Source organism: Dermacentor albipictus, chromosome 2, assembly GCF_038994185.2.
Source record: "Dermacentor albipictus isolate Rhodes 1998 colony chromosome 2, USDA_Dalb.pri_finalv2, whole genome shotgun sequence".
NCBI lineage: Eukaryota > Metazoa > Arthropoda > Arachnida > Ixodida > Ixodidae > Dermacentor > Dermacentor albipictus.
This window is the reverse complement of record NC_091822.1, coordinates 140,282,594-140,306,996: the sequence shown is the minus strand read 5'-3', so window position 1 is coordinate 140,306,996 and position 24,403 is coordinate 140,282,594. Positions and strand designations below refer to the sequence as shown.

At 44.9% G+C, this 24,403-nt stretch overlaps 1 protein-coding gene across 1 annotated transcript; it reads right to left on the bottom strand.

Moving 5' to 3' along the window:
* Window positions 1-15,292: 15,292 nt before the first annotated feature.
* Window positions 15,293-23,523, bottom strand: LOC135917797 (mite group 2 allergen-like Ixo r 2). Its single transcript, XM_065451405.1, has 4 exons — window positions 23,384-23,523; window positions 20,604-20,708; window positions 19,390-19,562; window positions 15,293-15,535 (listed from the first exon to the last, which is right to left on the bottom strand). Exons 1-4 carry the CDS (start codon window positions 23,463-23,465, stop codon window positions 15,455-15,457), a joined length of 441 nt encoding a protein of 146 aa, XP_065307477.1. The 5' UTR covers window positions 23,466-23,523; the 3' UTR covers window positions 15,293-15,454.
* Between the last annotated feature and the right edge of the window lie 880 nt (window positions 23,524-24,403).

Below are 24,403 nucleotides of genomic sequence, written 5' to 3'. Positions count from 1 at the left end.
CTGAAATAATTTTATAGATAGTCTGTGCCACTTGAGGGGACCACTAAGAAGCAGGCAGAGGGTTATCACCGGTTTTCTCATGCAGCCGTGTGTTGTTCCTCTTTTGAACGGTCTGTCGTTTCCTGCTCGTTTGTTTTGGTCTCCTCATGTAAGGCGCAGCACTCATTGGTGTCTTAAGGCACAGAACAAGCTATTGTCATTGCGCGTTGCAGTTACATTTATTACGACCTTGGTTTCAACCATAAATATAGCTCTTCGTACGCAAAATGACGGCTAATAAGCGCAAGGCATCAAAACAGAGTTTCGTAGCCCTGAAGAACAACATCCTGTATTTCTTAACGAATTGATGCGAAAACCGGGTGTCACAGAGAGGGCACCATCTTCCCAGTAGTTGGTCACAGTCCACGGGGCATTGATACGGTCACGTCAACCTCATGCGGAAGCATGGTGCATGCGAAAGCAAAGGAGCATGCATGATGCGGCAGCAGCGCTCGGTGAAGGTTGTCCATGCTCTAGTAAGAAACATGCATAAACGAAGGAATGTGATGTCACGGCAGTGGTGTCTGGCTATCTTGCATTACGAAGCGTCTGGGGAGACGTTGAAAAAATGCCGAAGGCTGTGACTGAACACTTACGGGAGGAACGAACCACGGGATGTGCACTTTCATGATACCGTCGTAGGTCTGGCCCTCGATGACGGGACACTGAACGACCTTCTTGCACAGGTCTCTCTCTATACCGGGAACGCGCACGTTGAGACCCAAGATGTTCACCCTGGCATCGATGGTAGCAGTATCGCTGTCTTGGTCTGCAGGAGCCACGGTAAGATATATATCTATTAATGGTATAAGGAATTATAGTCGGCATGTAAACGTCTACGAAGAGACGGAGCCGATATCTGTAGAACTAAACGTTGATAGCATGTACTTCTTTCTGAGCACTGTCATGTAACTATCTTCTTTGTTATTTTCGTCGCAGAATCATGAATAGTGCGAATCGTTAGGCGACGCTGACTCGCAACGTCTCAAGCCAGCAACTTGCACCGTTTTACACCAATGTCTAACAATTATTTACTTGTTTATAGTCATCATCATGGCATGTCAGTAATAAAGCAGAACAACTTGAAATGTTTGAATGTTTTGTGCATAGTTAGCAGTGTAAGTTTGCAATTGCTATTCGCATCTAAATTCTCTGCAAAGCTCCTTTCATTGCCGTATTATATTACAGATTGACGAAACGTACCGGATATCAATGAATACCGAACCCTCGTTGTCGCTCTACGCCTGAAAATACAGGGATCGGAGTCACAGGGCTCCATTTGAACCGACAGAATTTGGGCCCTTGAGCCTGCAAAAAAAAAGATAGGCACAAATAAGTAAATTTTTAAGCAAGACAGGTAAGAGACGGGGAGAAGGACTAAACATTATTTGCGATATCAGCGTCGTAGTCTGGTTTCCTGCGCATATATTACGGGGTACCTCGCACAGTTCGCAGTTATTTGTAAAGGGACACTAAAGAGAAAAATAGTTTTAACTGTATTAGTAAATTATCCTTGCACAAGGCATTAAAAAATCCGCTCTTTCCGTAAGAAACGGCTTGCCAAGCCAGAAAAGACTCAATGGCGACACGGGTGGCGATGCCACCTTGAAGTAACCGTGCCAGCTCGCCGCGGTGTCCTCTCAGGCTTGATTAAGTTTATTGCGATGACAATTATATAGACACTCCAGGCCAACATACGCTGTCGTCGCCGCCATGATTTTGCGCATAAAGTGCAAGCGCGATAACATCGTGGCCGCGCGCGGTATGCTGTAGGTGCCAACGAAAGCTTGCGAGGGTGATCTGGGAAGGATGGTAGCTTGATGCCTCCTCGCGCTCGCAAAGGAGGAACGCGGCGACGGTCGCCGCGCTAGGAAGGGTGGGGTGGGGGGGAGTTGAGAGAGCAGGTTAGTAGTGCGCATCTTCTTTGATACTCCAGTTGCGGTTGCTGAGCGCAGTTGCGCGCGTCCTGTTTTAGAGGCAATCTGCGCTGGGTTCGAAGGCTAGCTGACCCGAGATAGGTGATGGCTTCGCGTGCGCTGTGTCCTCGCCCTGAAGCGAGAGGCAGCACGAAGGAGAATTCATTCGCCACTGCTCCGCTGTTCATCACGGCGGTGTTCTGACAGCGAGTGTCTGAGGTCATCGAGGGAGATATGCGTTCGTGTTTGCCTGTGCGTGTGTGACGACATGCCTGCTAATTTTAATTTCCCTGATAAATATTGGTCTCGCTTGTTTTCATCGATCATTGATTCAGTTGATTTTGTTGAGCCGTGTTTATAGTTAAATCTTATCCACATTGTTCTTGAGCCTGCTCGCGGCACTAATATATTAGACCTTATTCTCCCAACAGAGCCACATAGCATAAACCCTGTCGTGCAGCTTGATGGTTTTAGTGACCATAACCTACTGCAGTTCTCAATTGATATTCCACTGAAATCTTCTGGTGCTGAACGTAAGATTATCAGGGATTATATCAAGGCGAATTACGGACAAATGAACAATGAACTTGAGGTTTTCTTTCAGATAACGTTTCTTTCCTCATTCACAAACAATTCTGTTGAAGCCAATTGGAATTCATTTAGAAATATCACGTTACTTATAATAGATAAATATGTGCCACTAGTCACTATATCTAATGACAAACATAACCCATAGTTGAATAAATCACTTATATCACTCCGAAATAAAAGGAAAAGGTTATATGTGCTAAGCGGCTATCATGTCCCTCGTCATTGTCTCAATATAAGGATTGTTCAAAATCTTACTGTCTTGCAATATCTGAAGCGAAAAGAAGTATTTTTCCAAATATCTGTCCTCACTTTTAAACACTAGCCTTAGAAAGTTTTGGCGCGCTATCTTTCCTGACCGTGACAGTAGTACTGTTACATTACATAACGCTGACAATGTTCCTGTCTCTGCCTCTGAGTGTGCTTTAACTTTCAATTCGTTTTTTGCTCTTTGTTCACTAATGAGGACTGTTGCTCCATTCCCTGTGTCTCCGACCTTGAGTATCGCTTCATGTACCCTATAAATATTAGCGTTGAAGGCATTTCAAAACTAATACGCGATCTAAAGGTGTCTACATCGTGTGGCATTGACAATACTAATTATAAAATTCTCAAGAACACGTCCGCTATATTCAGTCAGATTTCGTACTACATTTTTCAGCAGTTTTTGTGAACAGGTCTTGTTCCTGCTGACCGGAAGATAGCCAAAGTTGTTCCGATATTCAAAGAGGGAAACAGACACTCACCTGGTAACTACCGCCCCAATTGCTAACATGCATTTGTAGCAAGCTACTCGAGCACATCATTGCCTCCCATATATCCAACCATATTGAATATAATAACATTTTCTTTCAAAACCAACATGGTTTCCATAAAGCGTTGTCTTGTAACACTCAACTATTGGAATTTACGTCAGATTTACATTATGGCATGAATAATAGCAAAGCTATTGACTGCGTCTTTCTTGACTATACAAAAGCCGTTGACGGAGTTGCTCACTGTCGTCTGATAGCTAACTTAATTGCTTTTAGGATTGACTCATTATCGTCATCCTGGCTTCGCAATTTCTTATCTAATCGGCAACTGTTCATATCTGTGAATAACTTTAGCTCCTCCACATCTGTTGTGACGTCAGGTGCACCCCAGGGTAGTGTGTTAAGCTCTCTTCTTTTCCTCATTTTTATCAATGATTTGCCGAGCAACGTTTCCTCCTGCATATGACTTTTCGCGGATTATTGCGTAATTTACAGAACGATTAACTGTGATGATGGCCACCCAATTTTGCAAAATGTCCTTCACCTAGTTAATCAGTGGTGCGACCGTTGGGAAATGACACTTAACACATCTAAGTGCTGCGTTCTTTCCTTCACTCGTATGGCATCATATCCTAAGTTTCCTTACAAAATCAGTTCGGCAGAAGTTCCTCGTGACTCTACTTACAAATATATTGGCGTTTATTTTTGTACTGATCTTGCCTGGAGCTCTCACATAGAGAAGATATGAGCTAAAGCTAACAGAACTTTAGCGTTTTTACGTCGTCATCTGCACCTTTCGCCATCTACCATCACTCAACAGGCCTACCAAACGTTTGTACGCCCCCAACTTGAATATGCTTCATCGATGTGGTCTCCTCATCAACAATACCTAATAGATAAATTGGAATCCATCCAAAATCGTGCTGCTCGTTTTATAACTTCTAATTACAGATGTCATTCTAGCCTTACCCAAATTAAACGCTATGTTCCTCTTCCGGACTCGGATTCCCACCGCTCTGTTGCCCTTCTATGCCTCTTTGATAAATACAACTATAACTCATGGTCCAGCCGTTTCTCGCTTGAAATTCCTTCTCGTACATCTACTCGACTTCATAACCATCTCAGTTTCAGACGTATTTTTTGCCATACACAGTCATTCAATAACTGCATTACCACGCGCCATCGTACTATGGAATACCCTTCCAAATAATATTGTTTCATTAAATTATCCTGCCAAATCTCTTGAACTTTTGCCCATGTTCGTTTGACTTTGTTGTACGACTGTGTATTGTATTCGCCGTTGTATCGTTTTCTACTTTGTTTTGCATTGTATTTCCTTGACGTTGTATGTATTTTTTTCCAATGTCTACCGGTGTTCCTTTTTTCCAATGGACAAACTTATTTGTTCCTCCTACTATGTAGTTCCCTTTCTTTGCCCTAAATATTTGTCATTTTTCTATTAACCTCCCCCCCCCCCTCCCCTACCCAATGCTCCTCCGAGCCTGTAGGGCAATCTGAATAAATAAATAAATTGAGTTAGTAAGCGAATGCTTATAACACTTTACGCAGCTAATAAAACGACTAACCTTATTTCGTATAGCTTTCGTGAATGAGTTCTTTTTCGTTCAGAAGAAATTATATTCTAAAAAAGTCAAACACCAGTATTATCCTGTTCTTATAACCTTTACTTCGCCACAAAGGGTCGAATACGAAAAAAAAAATTCTATGAAATCCATGACGTCGTACTGACGCACCGGTGCGAGGGTTCTGACCCAAAATTCAGTAAATGAAACTCTTACCTTCATTTTCTTGCCTATTGGTCAATACATATCCGCAAAATTATGAAAAGTTCTGTTTTGGAATAACAATTGATAACGGTAAAGTTATTTCGTGTTTCTATTTAGTGTCCCCTTAAAACTTCTACAATCATAAAGACAGAACTACTACTTCTGGTGGCATGTAAGGCTGAATGGAAACGTAGGATCATTCGCACCCATTGCTTTCAACACTCAGGCCTCAGACGTACTACAGAACAAGCAGTTTTCTTTTCCGACCGTGAAGCAAATCATTCTCTCACAAACAAAACAAACTGGAGCATTCCTTCATTAAAGAAAGCCATGCTGCTTACCGCAGTCTTCATAAGTGATGTTTCGACGTTGTCCAAAGGCCAAGCCGAAGATGACGATGGCGACAGCGTATCGAATCATGACGTACTTGCTCCGGAATAGTGTGCAGTCGAGGCCTGAGGTTACGCAGTTTTACAAACCACAGCAGCCATAAGCTTAAGCAGCACTGCAGCCGAGCTAGTTGCAAGCATCCACGTAAATTATTTGACGTAAACTAACTCGTAAAGCAATTGTAGCGCAGAAAATAGCGCGAAGCCTCCCGTTATAATTCCGTCTAACTTTTACCGTCTTATCAGTGGGTGATACACGAGATTGTTACGAGAAAAAATTATGCGCCATTGATGCATCCTCACGCTCTATCCTATTCCGTGCGGCATCCGCTTCTGTTAGCGAAGCACAGCAGGCACCACTCCGGCAATATCACGGATGCTCTCCACGTCGAAATAAAACGCTTGGTACTGCGTAAGGCCGGGCCTCAGTGGCCGTCCAGAAATGATTAATGACTCGGATTTCGGTGACATTCGTCACTACTACGCACGTTCATTTGGGCATGTGTCTCTCATTTCCAATTGTCGCAATAGACTTTTTTTGTGTGACAGAAGCACCGACCCACTCTGTGGGGTCATTTGTTTTCTAGTGCTCGTTTTGTGCTTCTTTCTTCTTTGTCTGTATTTCTTTCCGTACAGAATAATAGCCAATTCGGAATAAAACTTCAGTTGGAACAAAGCACTCATTTCATACCCGTTTAATTTCTGTCGTTTTCGTACAGCATCATCCAATTTTAACGTTACATAATATTTATTTTTAATTTTCGCTGTCTTAGATGTTTATTACTCTTCAAGTATTAATTAACTTGTGATTCAATTTCCTTCCTATTTCATTGTTTTTATACTTTTATCGGTAAACCGTCCCAGGTCACGCGATGAAGGACGAAAACATAATGCTGGGAATGATTAGAATAATAACGGAGGGATTGTGTGTATGTTTAATTAACTAAGCATCCTCTTCGGCATTGCATAAGGATGGCACAAAATTTCGAGTTTTAAGTGACACTAGCGAGATTAAAAATGTATAAAATTGCATTTATCTACTAATTTAGTATATTTAATCTTTGCTAATAGTTAAACCGTTCTCGTATGAACATCATTCCAGAGAAGACGTGCAAGGCTAGGCTTATCATCGTTGCAGTTGCCATGGCTGCATTTGTGCGCACATGAATACGGCAGCCATATTAGCAAAGTTCTGATTAGTTGTTAGGTCAGGCTGTACTCTGTGTCCAGGAGTTCTTAGGACACGTAAATACTGAAATCACTTAGCTCTGCTAAATCGTTTTGCAGTATGCGTTTTCGAGTATGCAGTATGCAGTACGCGGATAGTATGCGTAGACATGGTTAGTGCTAGAACCAATATATTTTCTGACGACCACGTGACTCGGGTGGTTTTGTTATCCATTTAGGCAAGATTATGTGTAGCACACAAATCGAGATAGCCAGAACACTGGGAAGAGCCGGAAACAGTTGTATAGAAAGAACTGAAACACCTAATTGCAGGAAAATTAAAATCGTCAAGGAGGAATATTGTTGCATTTGGAAACCGGACAATAAATTTGCGTAAGCAGTTTTGCAAGCCATCGCAAAAAACAGAGGAAAGATTGGGCGGTCGATAGCGAGCAGAAGGCACCTTATGTTTGTGATTGAGGCGAAGATTCGTACAGGGGCCCTATAACGTAAAATTATTCCGATCTGTTTTAATTCCAATCTCCAGGCTGGAACGCAGGGTGTACCCACCACCTCACCCAAAGCTCAACAAAGAAGAAAGCACTCCACTCAAAAGACTGCAAAGTAATCCTTATATCCACGGAATCCACATGCGTAGACTATACCAAGCGCTACAAGAATACCACTGCCCAATGTGTGGCGTACCGGACACCTGAGCGCACCTGATCCTCGAATGTCCATGGCGTCTAGACAAAGACGCATTGCCTTCACCGAGAGACTGTTGTAACGCCAGACAAGAAAGCGAAGACCTCATAGAAACGTAGGAGGCCAAGCTCGTCTCCGAGGACCTGGAACAACAACGACGCCGCCATTTGCGTTGGTCTTGTCTCTTTCTACCTTGGTGTCTCGTCCCTATAGCGGAGTTTAAGTTCACAAGAGATATGGCAGTGTAGTTTTTTGAAAATCGAGCTTAAAATGAGTTGTAGTTCTGTTTCTGAATAAAATTTATATATGGTTGCAAATTGTTAGTTGGAATTTACCGGATAAAAGCGTTATATTTGTGGCTCCACTGAAACGATCTGACTCTGCTAAACCGGTTAAAACAAAATACGTGTTCTTGGACCTGATCCGTCGTGGGATCTCAGAGCGATGCGGACATCACTGAACTTTCTAAAATCGACTGCATTCGCTGAACAATTGCAGGCGCGATGGGCGGCTCCATCTGTTCGCACAGCGAAGTAGTTAGTGCCTTGCTCCCTCTCCCTTTCTCCTTTATTTTTCTGAAACAACTCCCTCTTCCCCGCGTAGGGTAGCAATCCGCATGCCGCATCTGGTTGATCTTTCTACCCCTCTTTCTGTCGCTTTCTCCTATTCTGCTCTCGTATACGCCAGAAGTCTAGCTTTTCATCTCGGAATATTACAAGCGTCCGTAAAAAAAATTGTTGACGTTAACGTGATTAGCACTCAAGCAATGTAGCAACGAACCGTTTTGCCGAAGATACCTTTATTTATAATCTGTTGTTGGGGAAGTGGGCTAAAAATGTTAATCGCGTTATACACGTATGCGTCGCAGCGTGTATACCTTCGGACGCAAAAGAAATCTACATAAAAAAATAGGCTTCACTAAACTGGGCCTCCCAACGGCAGCAAGTTTTGTAATGCCTGCACTGTAAAAGTAGGGTTCGGCATATCTGACTTCTAGTGAATCACGTTGCGATTTCAGAGGCCTCTATTTCAAGTCTAAAAGCTTTATTCATAGACAGCTAGCAAGCCGGCCGTTATCACTTTTAACATGCACCTGTGGAGTGCGCTCGCAGGCAAGTTAAGAACGCTGTTCAAGAGGCTAGACACCATGTCAGGATTGGAGGCTCAATCCCATCGTCCGTGGTCCTTTGCCAAGATTGGAGTACGGCATGAATTCGAAGGTAGCTGGCCCATGCCGTCGTCCAACTTATTTACGCTGAGATCGTTGATGAAGTGAAGAACTGTTTCTCATCGAGAACGAGGGAAAAGGGTTTATTTACAGAAATTAAATCAGTCTAACATGACTGCTTGAGAAAAAGAGTAACAGTCCAACATGACTGCATGAGAGAAGTGACTCAGTCTAACATGACTGCTCAAGAGAAGTGTCCTCAGCATTCGCACAACCACAGTTTTTATACACTCGATCCGCCGGTCATACGACGCGGCGACTGTTCGTTTACTCATCACCAACTCGCCGCTGCTCTGCAGATCAGTTTACGTACACAAAGGCAACCGCGCTCTGATGCCCGACGACGGCGTTGGCGGGGTGCCGTTCCGGGAACTATCGGTGCCGATCGAGGGTCGCTCGTTGTTCCGTGCCACGCCGAAGCGTGAGAAGCAGAAAAATACGTCGTTCCCGCGGCAGCTTGTCCATGCGTGTCAAATCAGCTCCGCGTTGGGGAACTCCGGAATCATTGTTCACGCACCGAACTAGTTCCGTCACAATGTCGAAGGGGCTGGAGGAAGGCGGCGGATTCCAGCACAAAGGCCGCTTCTTCGAACGCCTCCCAGCTGCAGCGACGGAGAGGGAGAGGTGCGCGTCGTGTCGCCCTGTCGTAACTGTGTGGCAATCTTGTTTCGCAGCTCGCCATTCTTAACAGCGCCTCCATGGCCCGGAAAGTCTCGACTGTCTAGCGCTGACAACCGCTAGGCAGGAAGAGAACGGCTGCTGGTCAGGGGGGGATTGATGTCTTGGCTCGCAGCGACCACTTGTGCATTGATGTCACCGCCCCAAAACATCCAACAAGGACAGGCAACTGCAAAATGAACCCCACAACACGGCTCTGCGCCGAGATGACGTGCATTGGCTCTCACTTTAGACTCGCTAGGCTTCAAAAAAACAACAACAACATAAGTGCAGAAACAAAAAAAATGCTACATTTCACTAGGCCAATTTCTGAAGCAAATTCCTGCTGACAAATTCAGCAATTATTGGAGGGAATTCTGCCAAATGAGAGGGGATTTTCTTCGCCTAAAGAAAAGCTAACACTAGTAACCTTAAAATTTAGGCGGGACCCTCAAACGCAGAATTCAAATTAGCCTGCTCAAACCATCCGCATTGCTATGCAACTTTCCCTTCTTATATCTAACGGAGAAGTTATACTCTTGGAGAGTGAGGCTCCATCGGAGCAAGCGGCCGTTTTTGTGTGACATTTGATTGAGCCACGTCAGAGGACAGTGGTCGGTCTCGAAGATGAACTTCGCTCCGTACAAGTAACACGACAACTTCTGGGCGGCCCAAACCAAACAAGCGCATTCCTTCTCTGAAGCGCTGTAGGCTTCCTCTCTTACATTTAGTTTACGGCTGGCGTAGAGGATAGGATGCTCCTCGTTATCGTCGCCGACCTGACTAAGTACCACGCCCATACCTCTGTCGCTTGCGTCGCATTGAACTATGAATTCCTTTGTGTAGTCTGGCGCGCGAAGCACAGGGCGAGAAACCAATAGCGTTTTCAAACTTTGGAAAGCGTTCTCCTTGTCCTTATCCCAGTGTACGTTACTCGGTGCTTCCTTTCGGAGGGCGTCTGTTAATGGACTTGCCAATTGCGAGTAATTCGGAATGTACCGTTGATAGTACCCCACAAGTCCCAAAAATGAACGAAGGTCCGTTTTCGTGCGCGGCTGAGAAAAATCTCCAATCGTCGCTATTTTCAGCTCAGCCGGCCGTCTCATGCCCTGACCGACAACATGGCCCAGATAAGTAACCTGCGAACAACCAAACCTACACTTTTCCGCTTTCATCGTTAGGCCGGCTTCCCTCAACCGTGAGAACACCTGTTTGAGGTGCGATACGTGTTGTTCCCAGCTGTCCGAAAAAATGGCCACATCATCAAGATAAGGTAAGGCGAACTCCTGCAAGTCTTTTAGGACAATATCCATTAACTTAGAGAAGCTAAACGGCGCGTTCTTCAGCCCGAAGCTGAGTGCGAGAGGGCGAAAAGTGCCTACAGGCGAGATGAATGCGGCATAGCGGCTGGCACTTTCTGAAAGGGGAACTTGCCAGTACCCCCGCACGAGATCTATAGTTGAAATGTATTTAGCAGCGCTAACTCTTTCAATTTGTTCCTCAATGTTGGGTATCGGGTACAGCTGATCCCTAGTGATGGCATTTAACTTCCTGTAGTCAACACACGGACGAGGGTCCTTGTTAGGGGTTTCTACGAGTATTAGCGGTGACGTGTAGTCACTCTCAGCGGGCTCAATAACTCCCAACTCTAGCATGCGCTGTATCTCTGTCTCCATAATCTCTCTCTGTCTTGGAGACACCCTGTAAGGTTTTGATCTTACTGGTTCGGTAGAGGTCAGCTCAATTTCATGCGTTATCAGTTCGGTTCTACCCGGCCGATCGCTGAATCTGTCGAGATATTCCCCTAACACCCCTTTTAGCTCATCTAGCTGCTCGGGTTTTAGAGCGTGCGAGCTTACCGAGTGTTCTACTACTTCTTCTAGGCCGATTTCAGAGTTGGAGGTTGCCCTATACTCCTTAAACTTGGTACCAATGCCATCCGGCTCTTTGACGGTATAGTTAACGACTCCGCTCCGCTCTACGTACGGCTTCATCAAATTACAGTGATATATCCTCACTTCCTTCCTGCGACCGGGCATTCTCAAAGCATAGTTGGTATCTGAAAGTTTGTGCAACACTTTAACGGGCCCGTCCCAGTGAACTTCAAGCTTGTTCTTTCTTGAAGGTTTGAGGATCATTACCTGGTCTCCGGCGTTAAACGTACGAAGCCTCGCATTCTTGTCGTAATAGAATTTGGCGTTCTGTTGAGCTAGTGCCATGTTCTTTCCGACTAGTTCTTGGGTTGCGCTTAGCCGTTCCAGTAAATTTAGCACGTATTCAACCACGGTTGGACTCTCCCCTCTTTCCTCCCACATCTCTCTTAACATTCTCAGTGGAGACCGGAGTGTCCTCCCATACACTAGTTCTGCTGGTGAGAACCCTGTCGCCTCATGTGGAACCGTTCGCAAAGCAAACAACGTTGCCGGCAGACAGTTCTCCCAGTCCTACTTGTGCTCGTAACATAGCGCACGCAAAACTCGCTTAAGCACCGAATGCCACCTCTCTACACTGTTTGACTGAGGGTGATAGACAGAACTGTGTATTAACTTTACCCCGCACTTTTGCAAGAATGTGGAAGTGAGTGCGCTCGTGAACACTGACCCTTGATCTGCCTGAATTTCGGCTGGAAACCCAACTCGTGCAAACACTGTCAAAAGCGCGTCTGCTACTTCGGTGGAGCTGAGCACTTTCAAAGGGATTGCTTCTGGAAACTTGGTAGCCGGACACAGCATGGTAAACAAGTACCTGTAGCCTGACTTTGTTTTTGGAAGAGGCCCTACCGTGTCTATTACAAGCCGTCTGAAAGGCTCTGTTATTAAGGGCACTACCTTCAGTGGAGCTTTCCATGTCTCCCCTGGTTTACCAGAAGGCTGGCAGGCGTCGCATGATCTCACAAAGTTTTCTACATCTTTGAAACAGCCAGGCCAGTAGTATTCCATAAGCAATCTTTCCTTTGATTTGTTTATGCCTAGGTGGCCGGACCACCCATTTCCATGACAAAGACTCAAAAGGTCCTGCCTATACTTAGTAGGTATGACTAACTGATCTAAAATCCTACCCTTTCGATCTCTGTAATGCCGATACAACAATCCTCCTCTCTCATGTATCGTTACGTTGCGCCTAGCAATGCCTTCTTTAGCTGTGTCACGTAATTTAGCTAAGCTCTCATCATTCTTTTGCTCAGCTGCCAGTGACTCTCTATCCACGCGTAAGAGTTGATCAAAGTTCTTTGAGGCCGGTGATAATAACGACCCTGTCTCGCTTGTGAGCGCGTCTGCTTGCCTGCAGGCTAGAACTCTGACACTCTAGTGCTACGCTCTCATTGAGCTGGTCAGCTGGCAGGCTCTCCTCAACTGTTCTTTTGTCCCTCGGGCCTAGCTCGGATTCGGGTATTGAAGCTATCCCCTTTTCTGCTTCAGCTGGGGGAGCTTGAGCATTTTCAGCCGTAAGCGCCGCGATCTTACGAGCTTGGCCTCTGGTCAATGCCTGTACTATGCCCTCTCCCAGTTTGAGCCCTCTGTCACGCAGTAACTGATTCGAACGATTCGAAAAGATGTAGGGATACTGCAGTGACAAAAATTTGGAAACTGCAGCCTCAGTCTCTAGCTCCCCGAATGGTCCACTGATTTTGACTTTGGCCATGGGCAGACACACGCTGTGTTCTTCTACAACCTGTTTTATCCACGCTACTTCTCCGGTGAAGTCATCTACCATCACGTAAGACGGATGGACAATGTCCAGCGTGGCGGCACTGTCTCTTAGCACTCGGCATGGTTTTCCATTAACTTGCAGGTCGTGGATATATGGGCTTAAAAGTTCCATATTCTCATCCTTTTCCTCCACGTAGGAAAAAACTACGCTAGACTTCTCGCAGTTTACAGCTATATGTCCCAGTTTGTGGCATTTGTAACAGCGAATTGGTCTAACAGATTCGAATTTTCTTTTCTGTTCTTTTTGTGCGGTTTCTCCGTTAAATTTCTCCTCGCTCTTTTCTGCGGGCTTTTCCGCCATGTCTACAGGCTCGGATCGTCTAGTTTGCGCACCCTTTTTGAACGGAAATGGTTTCCGCGGTCCATTTCGACCGTCCCAGTTTCCCTCCTCGGCGTTCAACTTTCTACGGGTTGCGTACTCTTCGGCTAATTCAGCCGCCCTTTCCACAGTGTTTACATTACCTCTGTCTTGCACCCACAGTTTCACAGCTTGGGGGATGGTTTTGTAAAACTGCTCTAGACACATGCATTCAATGATCATGTCTCTGCTGTCGTACGCTTCCGCGCTTTTAAGCCACTCGACTAGGTTGGCCTTTAAGCTATATGCAAACTCCGGATAGCCCTCGCTATCTTTCTTGCCTGTGCTCCTAAACCTTTGCCGAAAAGCTTCGGCTGAAAGGCGGTATTTCTTCAGGAGACTAGCCTTAACTTTTGCATAATCATATGCATCCTGCACACTCAGTCTGGCGATTACTTCCGCCGCCTCACACGGCAACATAGACAGCAACCGCTGTGGCCATGTACTCGGGCCGAAGTTCATCTTCTCGCAAGTCCTTTCAAAATTGCTTAGGAACAAGCCTATGTCGGTCCCGACCTCAAATGGCTTTAATAGCCTGTCCATGCGGTACGATTCTGCCTCACTTGATCGTCCCAGAGCGCCTTCACTTCCTTGAGACAACTCCAAACGTCTGTTTTCAAGTTCAAGTTGCATTTTTCTTAACTCGCGATCTTTATCGCGTTCCTCTCTCTCTCTATCCCGTTCCTCTCTCTCTCTCGTTTTTCTCTGTCCCGTTCTTCTCTTTCTCTTTCCCGTTTCTCTCTCTTTTTGAGAAGTTCCAATCCCATTTCAATATCTTGCTCACTGGCCTGATTGGAAATTAGCTCCAATAATTCCGATTTGAGCATTTCCTTGCGTACATCTAGGCCCAGTTCCTCACCAACAATCAACAACTCGTCTCTCAGCAGTGTCCTTAACTCCATGACTGCTGCTTTACTGCCTTGATTCTGCTCTCTAAATCTAGCTAGGAAAACACAACCTAGCTAACACACAACAATCTAGCTTCCCTACTGTTCTAAACAGAACAACCACAAAATGAAGCCTAGAGAGTCAAAGCAAAAACCAAGCACTCACCGCAGATACAGCACCATGTCGCAAAGTCCATCTCACCGCTGTCAGCCAGTTGTCAGGATTGGGGGCTCAATCCCATCGTCCGTGGTCCTTTGTCAAGATTGGAGTACGGCATGAATTCGAAGGTAGCTGGCCCATGCCGTCGTCCAACTTATTTACGCTGAGATCGTTGATGAAGTGAAGAACTGTTTCTCATCGAGAACGAGGGAAAAGGGTTTATTTACAGAAATTAAATCAGTCTAACATGACTGCTTGAGAAAAAGAGTAACAGTCCAACATGACTGCATGAGAGTAGTGACTCAGTCTAATATGACTGCTCAAGAGAAGTGTCCTCAGCATGCGCACAACCACAGTTTTTATACACTCGATCCGCCGGTCATACGACGCGGCGACTGTTCGTTTACTCATCACCAACTCGCCGCTGCTCTGCAGATCAGTTTACGTACACAAAGGCAACCGCGCTCTGATGCCCGACGACGGCGTTGGCGGGGTGCCGTTGCGGGAACTATCGGTGCCGATCGAGGGTCGCTCGTTGTTCCGTGCCACGCCGAAGCGTGAGAAGCAGAAAAATACGCCGTTCCCGCGGCAGCTTGTCCATGCGTGTCAAATCAGCTCCGCGTTGGGGAACTCTGGAATCATTGTTCACGCACCGAACTAGTTCCGTCACAATGTCGAAGGGGCTGGAGGAAGGCGGCGGATTCCAGCACAAAGGCCGCTTCTTCGAACGCCTCCCAGCTGCAGCGACGGAGAGGGAGAGGTGCGCGTCGTGTCGCCCTGTCGTAACTGTGTGGCAATCTTGTTTCGCAGCTCGCCATTCTTAACAACCAGCAGACCAAAAACGGATCGTAGTATACAAAGAATGCCAATCGCATTGAATAAGGTTGTCTAAATAAGGTAAAACAACGAACAGAAGGGGCGTGCAAGTGGAGTCTGCGTCGCTTTCTGGTACTTTTATTGAGGCCCAAAATTCACAGCCCTTATTTACGAGGAGAAAGAAGCGCGTCCTCAGGGCGCCAGGAGCGATGCCTGGAACACGCATCACAGTTTGCGGTGACAATGGGACCTGATTACGATGGCGTCGAGCGAGATATGTGCGTAGAAAGCTTTACGCGATGGTGATTGCGCTTCTGATACAGACGCTCACTCCTTTGTCGCCCGCAATCTTGATCTGCACGTCAGTTGAAACCTGCAATGATAAGATACATGGGAGGGCATTGTGTTACACCGATGGGATTGCAGGCTTACGGAGAGCCAAGACGTCTGTATACGTTCAACGAGGTGGATCGCTTAACTGAAACACCAGGTCTACCTAGATCGATTAATTGATCTCCGAATTCTCGCTCATGGTTTCTACGGCAGGTCAAAAATAATGTTGGCGGATATAGTTCCCCTTCTCACGGCCCTTCGACACGAGCTTCGACATCAGTGCTCTAACTAGACGATTCCGCCGGATTCAGTTTCTTTGTCAGGCTTGGTCTTGCAGTTTATTAGAAGAAGGGGAAAGTTATAAAGCAGCGTCAATGTGCACTTATCTATTACTGCTTCAGGAATAAACTGAATTTGTGTTTTTTTTTGGTAACTGGCAATAAGCTGAATCACGCCTATCCTTGCTGTGTTCTGTGACGCAGCAGGAAGCTGCTTCCAGTGACTCAAGGTACCTGCGTGCCTTCTACTTAGAGTACAGGCATCAGTTCAGAGGAAGCTTTAGCTCGGGAGCTCCAATCTGAATACATGGGAATTTAGAAATCGTTCTTCGCAGGAACCACTGCACTAATTTTAATGAGGTTGGTGACACTTAAAAGGAAAAGTTAAAACGTAGGGACTGTAGGAAGTATATGTTTTTTTATTTAGGCCATCAAGATTTTAGAAAATTTACGAAAATTGCGAAGTTGAAAATAACTCGACCGTCAAGTTTACAACTCACTCACAAATGAAAAGGCGATGTCACAATCCTGTAAGCTTCTCGTAATAATACGTTTAAAGTGGGGCAAATTGATGTATTTTACAGCGCTACAAGATATGTCGCAAATATGAGAGTAGGACTTTTTGCAAGAACTTCAACATTGTAACAATTTGACGTACATCGTAAATTCTTAAACTAAATTTATCCGATAAAAAATGCTCCAGCGCATGCAGTTGATAAAAGTGCGATATTTGTTTTTGATGCCGAGTTACGAATGTGTAAGCTTCGCACTTCAATTTTCTTTTTTGCGGTAAATAATTTTCCAAAAATTTCGAAAAAAATCGACATTTTAACTGAAGTTCTGCTTCCGGAGAAAGTTCAATTTAACTCTTTCTCTCGAATGCAACGAATAAAATTTAGATCAGTCCAACCATTGTCACATAAAAGCATTTCTTCGTTTTAAGCGTATACGAATGGGACCGAGCTTATCGTTCTCATGAAAAAGAAAACCGAAGGGACCACGAAAATGTGCTCGTCAAATGCGCAGTTCGTCTGAATAAGAGTCGAAAGTACTATTTCAAGTTCACCCAAATATACACGGCACAAAGTAATGAATGAAACAATATTGAAAGCCAAAGGCAGATGTAAAAAAAAACAGTCATTTATTGAATTTGTGCTATACTATGCTGATTTATGCACTCTTGCTTAAGCAATCGAGTAATGTAATGTTTGCCGGCGTCAAACCTGCACGCTTTCGCAAAGGCCGACATTTTACCTAGCTTGCTAAAAAAATTTCGAGTGCTCTGACGTCGTTCTTTTCTTAAAAAATGCAGCAATGTATTCAGGCATTACCCGGTGCATCAAGTGTCAACACAGCTGGTTGTTGTACCACTATATTGGCATTGTTCTCACCATAATTATCAATCAGCCTACTACAGAAGAACCCTGAGGACTTCGTGAGTTTTTGTTTCTGTGGTGTGAGCCGTGCATGCTTGCACGTCATTATCAACGCTAATGTTGCTGTTTATATCTACATAAACGCCATTTTAACTTCGTGCAGAGCGATGTGCTGCAAGTATGCCGATCCGGGCCTATCGATGAACGTAGTAGCATCCGTCAGTGGCTGCGGTGGAACTTCGGCTTAATAGAATTACGTGTTCATGCTAAGCCAGTTCATTTTTTGTACTGTGTCAATACATTTTCTTCTTTTCTCATTTGCTGTAACCCACTCCCCTCCTTAATGCCTTTGGCCCAGAGGGAAATGATAAATATTAAATAATAAATAACAATAAATATGAAACGAGCCAAGCGTTCACACATTACTTCTTATATCGTAATATTTATCCTAACCGGATTTGTCTTAACAACAGTCTACTGTATATGCCGTTGGCGGATGTGTGAGCGTTCTGATTGCTTAAAAAGCGAGCTATTGACTGGTGAAAAAAATTATAGACTGCCAATAAGTAGCAGCTGCAACATTCCTTGTTTTTTTATTTTGTAAGGAACACTGTCAGAAAGTTTGGTCCTCGACTGCTTTGCTTTATTAGATGATCGCTGATTCTGTAACCGCGGTATGAGACCTCTGTTCCTCGAGCATGAAACAAACCATGCATAGCCTAGCAGTAAAAAGGAAAGAATAGTTTAGTGAACTATGTGAATCAGAACATGATGGAAACTATTTCCTTCATGGTGCCTTCGCACTATTCCGCCGATGATATCTTCTTGCAGGGAGACCCTTGCCGTGAAGTAGCTTAACCTCCCCCTTCTTTTGCTGTCGTTTTGTTCTAGGCCCACACGAACACCAGAAACAGAGTCTAATGGACTGTAGCATCATAGCTGCTATAGAGGAGAATCTACGATAAAAGATGCTGCAGGTACATTTATGCATTTATTTACGCCTCGGCATGTGTCTGTTGTAAAGCAAACTGGCAGTAACAACTGAGCTCTGAGCTCTTCTAAACAGCGCAATGGGTCTCAAACTTACGCTTTGCTCCTGCGTTTTGCCTTTATATTCACCAAGCGCTGAGCGTCATGTGGCGAGCGGCGCTCTGGCTGTCATTGCCAGCAGTGTACGCGAGGTTGTGTCCATCTGCCATTAGCAGCGCTCTACTGTCTCCCTTTCTCCTCGCTGCTTTCCTTCTCCATCTCTACATTTCCAAGATTGTTTCTTTAGTTCCCGGAAGCATGGGACGTTATACTTGGGCTACCGGTGGCACGTAATATGGGCTTTGTCCTTCGCGTTCTTTCTGCTGCATTTCTATCTCATTACCCATTTCCCTGTGGCCAGGATATCAAAGGAAAAAGGAGATCTATCTATCTATCTATCTATCTATCTATCTATCTATCTATCTATCTATCTATCTATCTATCTATCTATCTATCTATCTATCTATCTATCTATCTATCTATCTATCTATCTATCTATCTATCTATCTATCTATCTATCTATCTATCTATCTATCTATCTATCTATCTATCTATCTATCTATCTATCTATCTATCTATCTATCTATCTATCTATCTATCTATCTATCTATCTATCTATCTATCTATCTATCTATCTATCTATCTATCTATCTATCTATCTATCTATCTATCTATCTATCTATCTATCTATCTATCTATCTATCTAATGTAATCTAATCTAATCTATCGCATGTGCTCAGCACACAAGCAGCGCTGCAGAAATGAGCTGTAGCGGTGCCGTAAGTCGTGGGCCCCGCCTAAAGGTGTCCTTACAGTGCGAAGAAAAGCCGGACTTCAATGCGTAAATCTGTTATCGCGGCCGCTCGATTAAAAAAAGAAAAGAAAAAATAAGTGCGGTCTGCCGCGTCACGCGGGCTGCAACGGGAGTGCGGGACAGCCGTATTTGCATTCTCGGCCGCTTGGCTGGGCCCAACGGCGCTAGCTGTCGAGGATGGGACTAAAGCCTTTTTAGATGGGACGCGTCGGCTTCCACGGGCGACAGCGTTCCAAGCGTGTTCCTGACACATTTTCTATACCAATACCAGACAAGTCCCCGATTGGTGACTCCGTGATGATGATACCGCATTCTATGCACGCGGCAGGCCGCACTTATTTTTTTTTGCTTTATTCCAGTGACCATGGTATTATTATTCACAATAGTTCCAACTCACAGAGGGTATCAATCGTGGCACGATCACGGTCATTGATCCGTGGTAGGTGTTTCCCTTCACGATGGGACACTGAATGGTGCTCTTGCACAGGTTTTTCTCCAGACCGGGAATTGGCAACCACATGCCAAGCACTTTCATCCTGGCGTCCAGCGTAGCGGTCTCACTGTCCTGGTCTGCAGGCGGCGCAATGAAGCGTACGTATCATCAGTGAAAGAACTGACATGAGTACACTTTCTATACTGTGGATTTATCTCGAACAGAGCTATGGTTTGGACATTCCATACATGTTCGCACATGGATAACTCCTTAAGCAGAGGATAAAGGCTGAGCGCATTTTGCATTTGTGTAGCAGCGTGAACAGCATTTAGGTGCTGACTGAACGTTTTGTCATGGCAGCTCTGTCTATATTGTTTATCTTTCTTGACACGTATATATCTTTTTGTTGTTACTGTAGAATGGATATAAATTTGCAAGCGTAGATATTTCCTACCCCAGTCGCTCCAAAGTAACCCACTAATAACAACACATAATATAAACGTTTGCTAAATATATCTGAAGACACCCGGGAAATAAAGGATAATTATTGCAAGCATGGTCATAGCGTCGTCCTGGTTTGGCATCAACGGTCGTCTCAAATTGACACTGATGGCGAATACTGCATCTATCTAGACTCTTGTACCCTTTTAGAAATTTTGCTATGTTTGCTTTATGACAGCAGATAAGTTGCAGATATACTTATGCCTGAAGGACCGTACAGTTCTTAAGTAAATCATATCGCCCACAAGGAATCACGTCCCTTTTAAAGCCTATGCAGCGCTGGAGAATTGAGTACAACTCTTCTGGGCGCTTCCACCTTTTTTGAGCCAAAGGGTAGTCCACTCACGGAGTCACACTACAGTGTGTGAGAGGGAGAGAGAGAGAATGTAGATGAAAGGTCCGGAGGTTAGTCCGGCGAGTGTACAGTTTGCTGCCTTTTTGTCCGGTTTGTTCCATCATTATCTCGCTTAAGAAAGCTATATTCAAAGAAAAAAATGAGGCTGTGAGCAATAGTTAAGACAGATGCGAATGTTTGTAGTTGCACGCATTTCGTTTTAATGCAACACCGTAAGAGTTTGCTACTTTCGTCGAGACATTCGTCTCAATCGTTAGGAATCATAATAGCGTATAGACATAAAGTTACGAAATAATTACATCTCATATTTTGCGAAACATACCTGAAACCAATGACAACCGGATGGTGGTTTCATTTCCACGCTTGAAGACACACGGCTCAGAGTCACACGGCTCTATTTCCACCGACAGTATTTTGGCTGTGGAACCTGCAAGAGAAATTGGTAGGAAGAGGAGGTTGTTGAGCTGGGAGAAGCTCAAAAGCGTCTCAAGACAAGCCTGACAACATAATAATAAACATAAGGAATTGGGAGGACAGCTGGTCAAGCGAATCGTAAAACAAACGAAAACACATCAGTATTTAAGCTGGCAAGAAGGTGAAACTACCATATATTCGCAAAGCGTAGACAATACATGTACAAATAGCGTGCACGTAAGAGGCTTTAACAGTATTTTGTACTTGTGAATAGCGCCATTTACTCATTTTCTCTGAGTTACTGTGTATCGTTCCCTTTAGGGAGTCGTGTACTAAACATACTAAATTTTTCTGCTCTTCCTTGGCATGATCACTGGGCTAAAAAAACAATGACGACAGTACCAACAACAAATAAAAAGAAATGCAGTAACATCAGTTCCAATGTTCATGAACAAAACAAATGTTCCTGCCCATGTGCTAAAATAGCTTTTTGTGGTTAATTTTCAGCAAATAGTGTTTCTACAGCTTTATGGTACTTGTAATACTGCAGTGTTTCTTCGCCTAAATGGAAATGACATTGTCAGGCGATATTATAGTGAAAAAATAGGAAAGGGACAAACAATAGCGAGACAGAGATGAAATTTATTTACGTACTGTCCGAGCCATCAACGTTGCTATTACATTGTGATGTAGTGCTTTGGTGTTGGGAAAACGGTTGATTCGATTCGATGTGTTGATTGTCTCAACGAATTCAATACTTGGTATTAGGGTGTCAAGTATTCCGAAAACATTTCAAATGTGACAGGTGCACTTGCATTCGATTTGACGGTACAAAAATTCGAATTGTATTCAAATCAGATAATAATAATAATTTAAAAGGGAACTATTATCACACCGTTACATAGCAACCCAATCTTTGTTTGCTCTAGTGAGATGATAGGCTTTGCTTTATTTAATTTTTTTAGAGCGCAGCTCTCAGGTGGCCGTTCTTGCGGCGAGCGTCGGCGTCGGCATTGATGTCCTCGGGGTAACCAAGAAAACGAGCGCAGCGAAGGATGAGAGAGCGAACGCACAGCGGGTTATGAAAGATGGTGATAGCGGAGAGAGCGCGCGAAGGAAAGTGGGAAGGAGGTTGTAGTGGCACCATGAGGCGGAAAGTGGAGGAGGAGGGTATGGCGAAGGCGTGAGAAGAAAAGTGTAGTGCTGTGCAAGACGGGCGCTGTGCGACGCCATCTAGAGGAAATTCTTCTCTGTGGCGACGAGGGCTACGAGATGGCGTCAGAGTAGTGCACGTCGTCTGTTCACCGATGACGCCACCGATGCCGTATATGGAAACAAAGTGCTGCATGAGCGGTGATCTGTCTGTGGCGGCTGCTGTGAATCACTCCCACGCGTCACCCGCGCTCTACCTCACGATCAACCGAGTAGCGAGGCAGTCACGCTACACTTGGCTACGTTTGTAATGTGCCGCGCGAGACAGGGTTTCCGCGCCAGCCAATATATAGTGAAATGAAAATACGTATAGAGCTGCACTTCAATTTCGCATTAGGGAGTATCGTAATCGTAGGTGAATTTTTTTTTTCGCTGATTCAACGTGGTGGCTATTTTTTTTTTCTTTTGGGCCTATCCCTCTTTTCCTACCTTAGATTCATTTTCTTTATCGGCATCGTACATATAATGCCCGCTTCACCTCCCCTCGTAGAACACACGCTGCTGTGATTCCGTGGTACGGAGTTATGGTGCTAAGTACGAGGTCAAAGGTTCTATAATCAGTCACGGCAGCCGCATTTAGATGACGGCGAAAAAAAAAGAACGATCGTGCACATAAACTTAAAGCGCATGTGCAAGAACTTCAGGTGATGAAAATTAATCCAGCGTCCTCTACTGCCGGCGTGCTCATAACTCACTGCACAGTTTAGAGACTTGAAACCACACGATTCAATTTCCCCGCACAGCTTCTTCCAATTGCAATTGACAACCTGCACTGTATAGAAATGTTTACATACTTAAAGGTGTTTTTTTGTCGCACTGGTAACACCCTTGTTTTTAGGGTCTTACAAAATATAATAGAAGACAACTGAGCTCTAACTAGACGTGCGACGACAAAATACGTAGTGGAAAACTATGCAATCATTCCGACAGCCTTGGGTGCACAGAAATATCCGACAAGAGAATTTCACAGAGAGAGATATGACTCTCCTGTCGGATATTTCTGTACGCCCAAGGCTCTCGGAATGATTACGCAGTTTTAAACTGCGTCTTTTGTAATCGCACGTGTAGCTAGACGTTCGTTGTCATCCTTTGAATTTTTGTAAGGCCCTAAGGCTAAGGGTGTTACCAGTGCGACAAGAAAATACCCTTAAGGATGTAAACATTTTTGCATGGTGCCGAACTCACAAAACTTTTCCTTCTCAAGTGCCTGTTCGGGAGCACATCAGGATTGGCTGAAATTTTGTTTCTTCCGGAACAATCTTAGCGGAAGAAGTTGCCGTGAATACCGGCCCTATTCCTTTTCTTGCTTGGTGCACGTCTCGGCATTTGATATTCTCAAACCTAACAACACTGGTGGTCTCCGTGCGCTCGCGTCATGAACCACGACTTTCGTCATGTGTTAAAAGAAAACATTTACGAGTGAAAATGAATTTTAGGAACGAAACTGCAACATTCCACTGAATTCGTACTGCTTACCACAGTCTTTGTACTTGACTTCGTTGCATTGAACAAAGGCCAGACCAACGAGGAGGACGCGAACAACAGAGTTAGTCTTCATCGTCTATAGTACGTGGTTCGCCCCAGAAGAGAGTTATACGGTCGAAGCGTTGCGGAGACATGCCGCGGCAGTTATGGCCTTACATAGCGTCGCAACAGAGCCAGATTCCAGCGCCCACGTGATTCCATAAACAAGTGCGGGCGCTGTTATCGTGTATACAGGGTTACGAGGGTGGTCGTTACGGCTTTATCTAAGTCCTGAGGCTAAGCGTGGCGTGATATACGGGGCTGACAGGCTAGGAGCGAAATATGAAAGGTACGCTGTGCTATATCCGGTATCGGCAACATCCGTAGAGCGGTTCGAGTAGGACAGATACAGTAGTAAGTACACTTTCAGAGTTCAACAGTGAGGTGAAGTGGAGGTCACTACGGATGTACGCGGCACGCTTTCTGTGTGGCATGCCTGGGCATCCGCTAGACGATACATGCTGCGGAAAACTCGCCTTGAATGCAACGTTCTTTAAGAAAGGCATGTTCAGTTGAGCTTTAGTGGTACATTGAACCCTTTCTCAGTAGCAATAAAACTAGCTTCAGCGTCGGCCAGGGCCTTCGTGAAGCATACCATAATCGACAAAAATGAAAAAAAATGGCTGTGGCTTAGGTAAGGTTAAGCCCAGGATGCGAAGCATACTAGCCTTTATTTTAGTTGTTGAACCACTGTTTAGCCTGGTGAACTGCTGTTGCTTGGCTATATTTGGTTCGGCTAGAGGAAGAAACAACTCATGCATTACTGCTTCGCCTTCAAGAGTGGAACGCGACAGCGTTCCCGTCGACCCGCCAAGGGGTGTAAGACAATGGGCTACAGGGCAGCGACTACGCGCCCTGCATTGGACGCGGTGAGCGTCGAGCAAAGCAGCGTTCGGCGCGGCAACGAAATGTGCGCCTGAGCAAGAGACGCACGCCTTAGAAACAGCTCGTTTCTAAGGCAACACCGCATTC

Bases quoted from the DNA above. Each gene is read 5' to 3' on its own strand.
- LOC135917797 (XM_065451405.1), bottom strand. From the start codon at position 23,465: ATGAAGACTAACTCTGTTGTTCGCGTCCTCCTCGTTGGTCTGGCCTTT. The intron at 19,563-20,603 runs GTATGTTTCGCA...CGCCGCCTGCAG, and splicing joins CCGGTTGTCATTGGTTTCAG to ACCAGGACAGTGAGACCGCT. The intron at 15,536-19,389 runs GTGAGTTGGAAC...TTATCATTGCAG, and splicing joins TGCCACGATTGATACCCTCT to GTTTCAACTGACGTGCAGAT.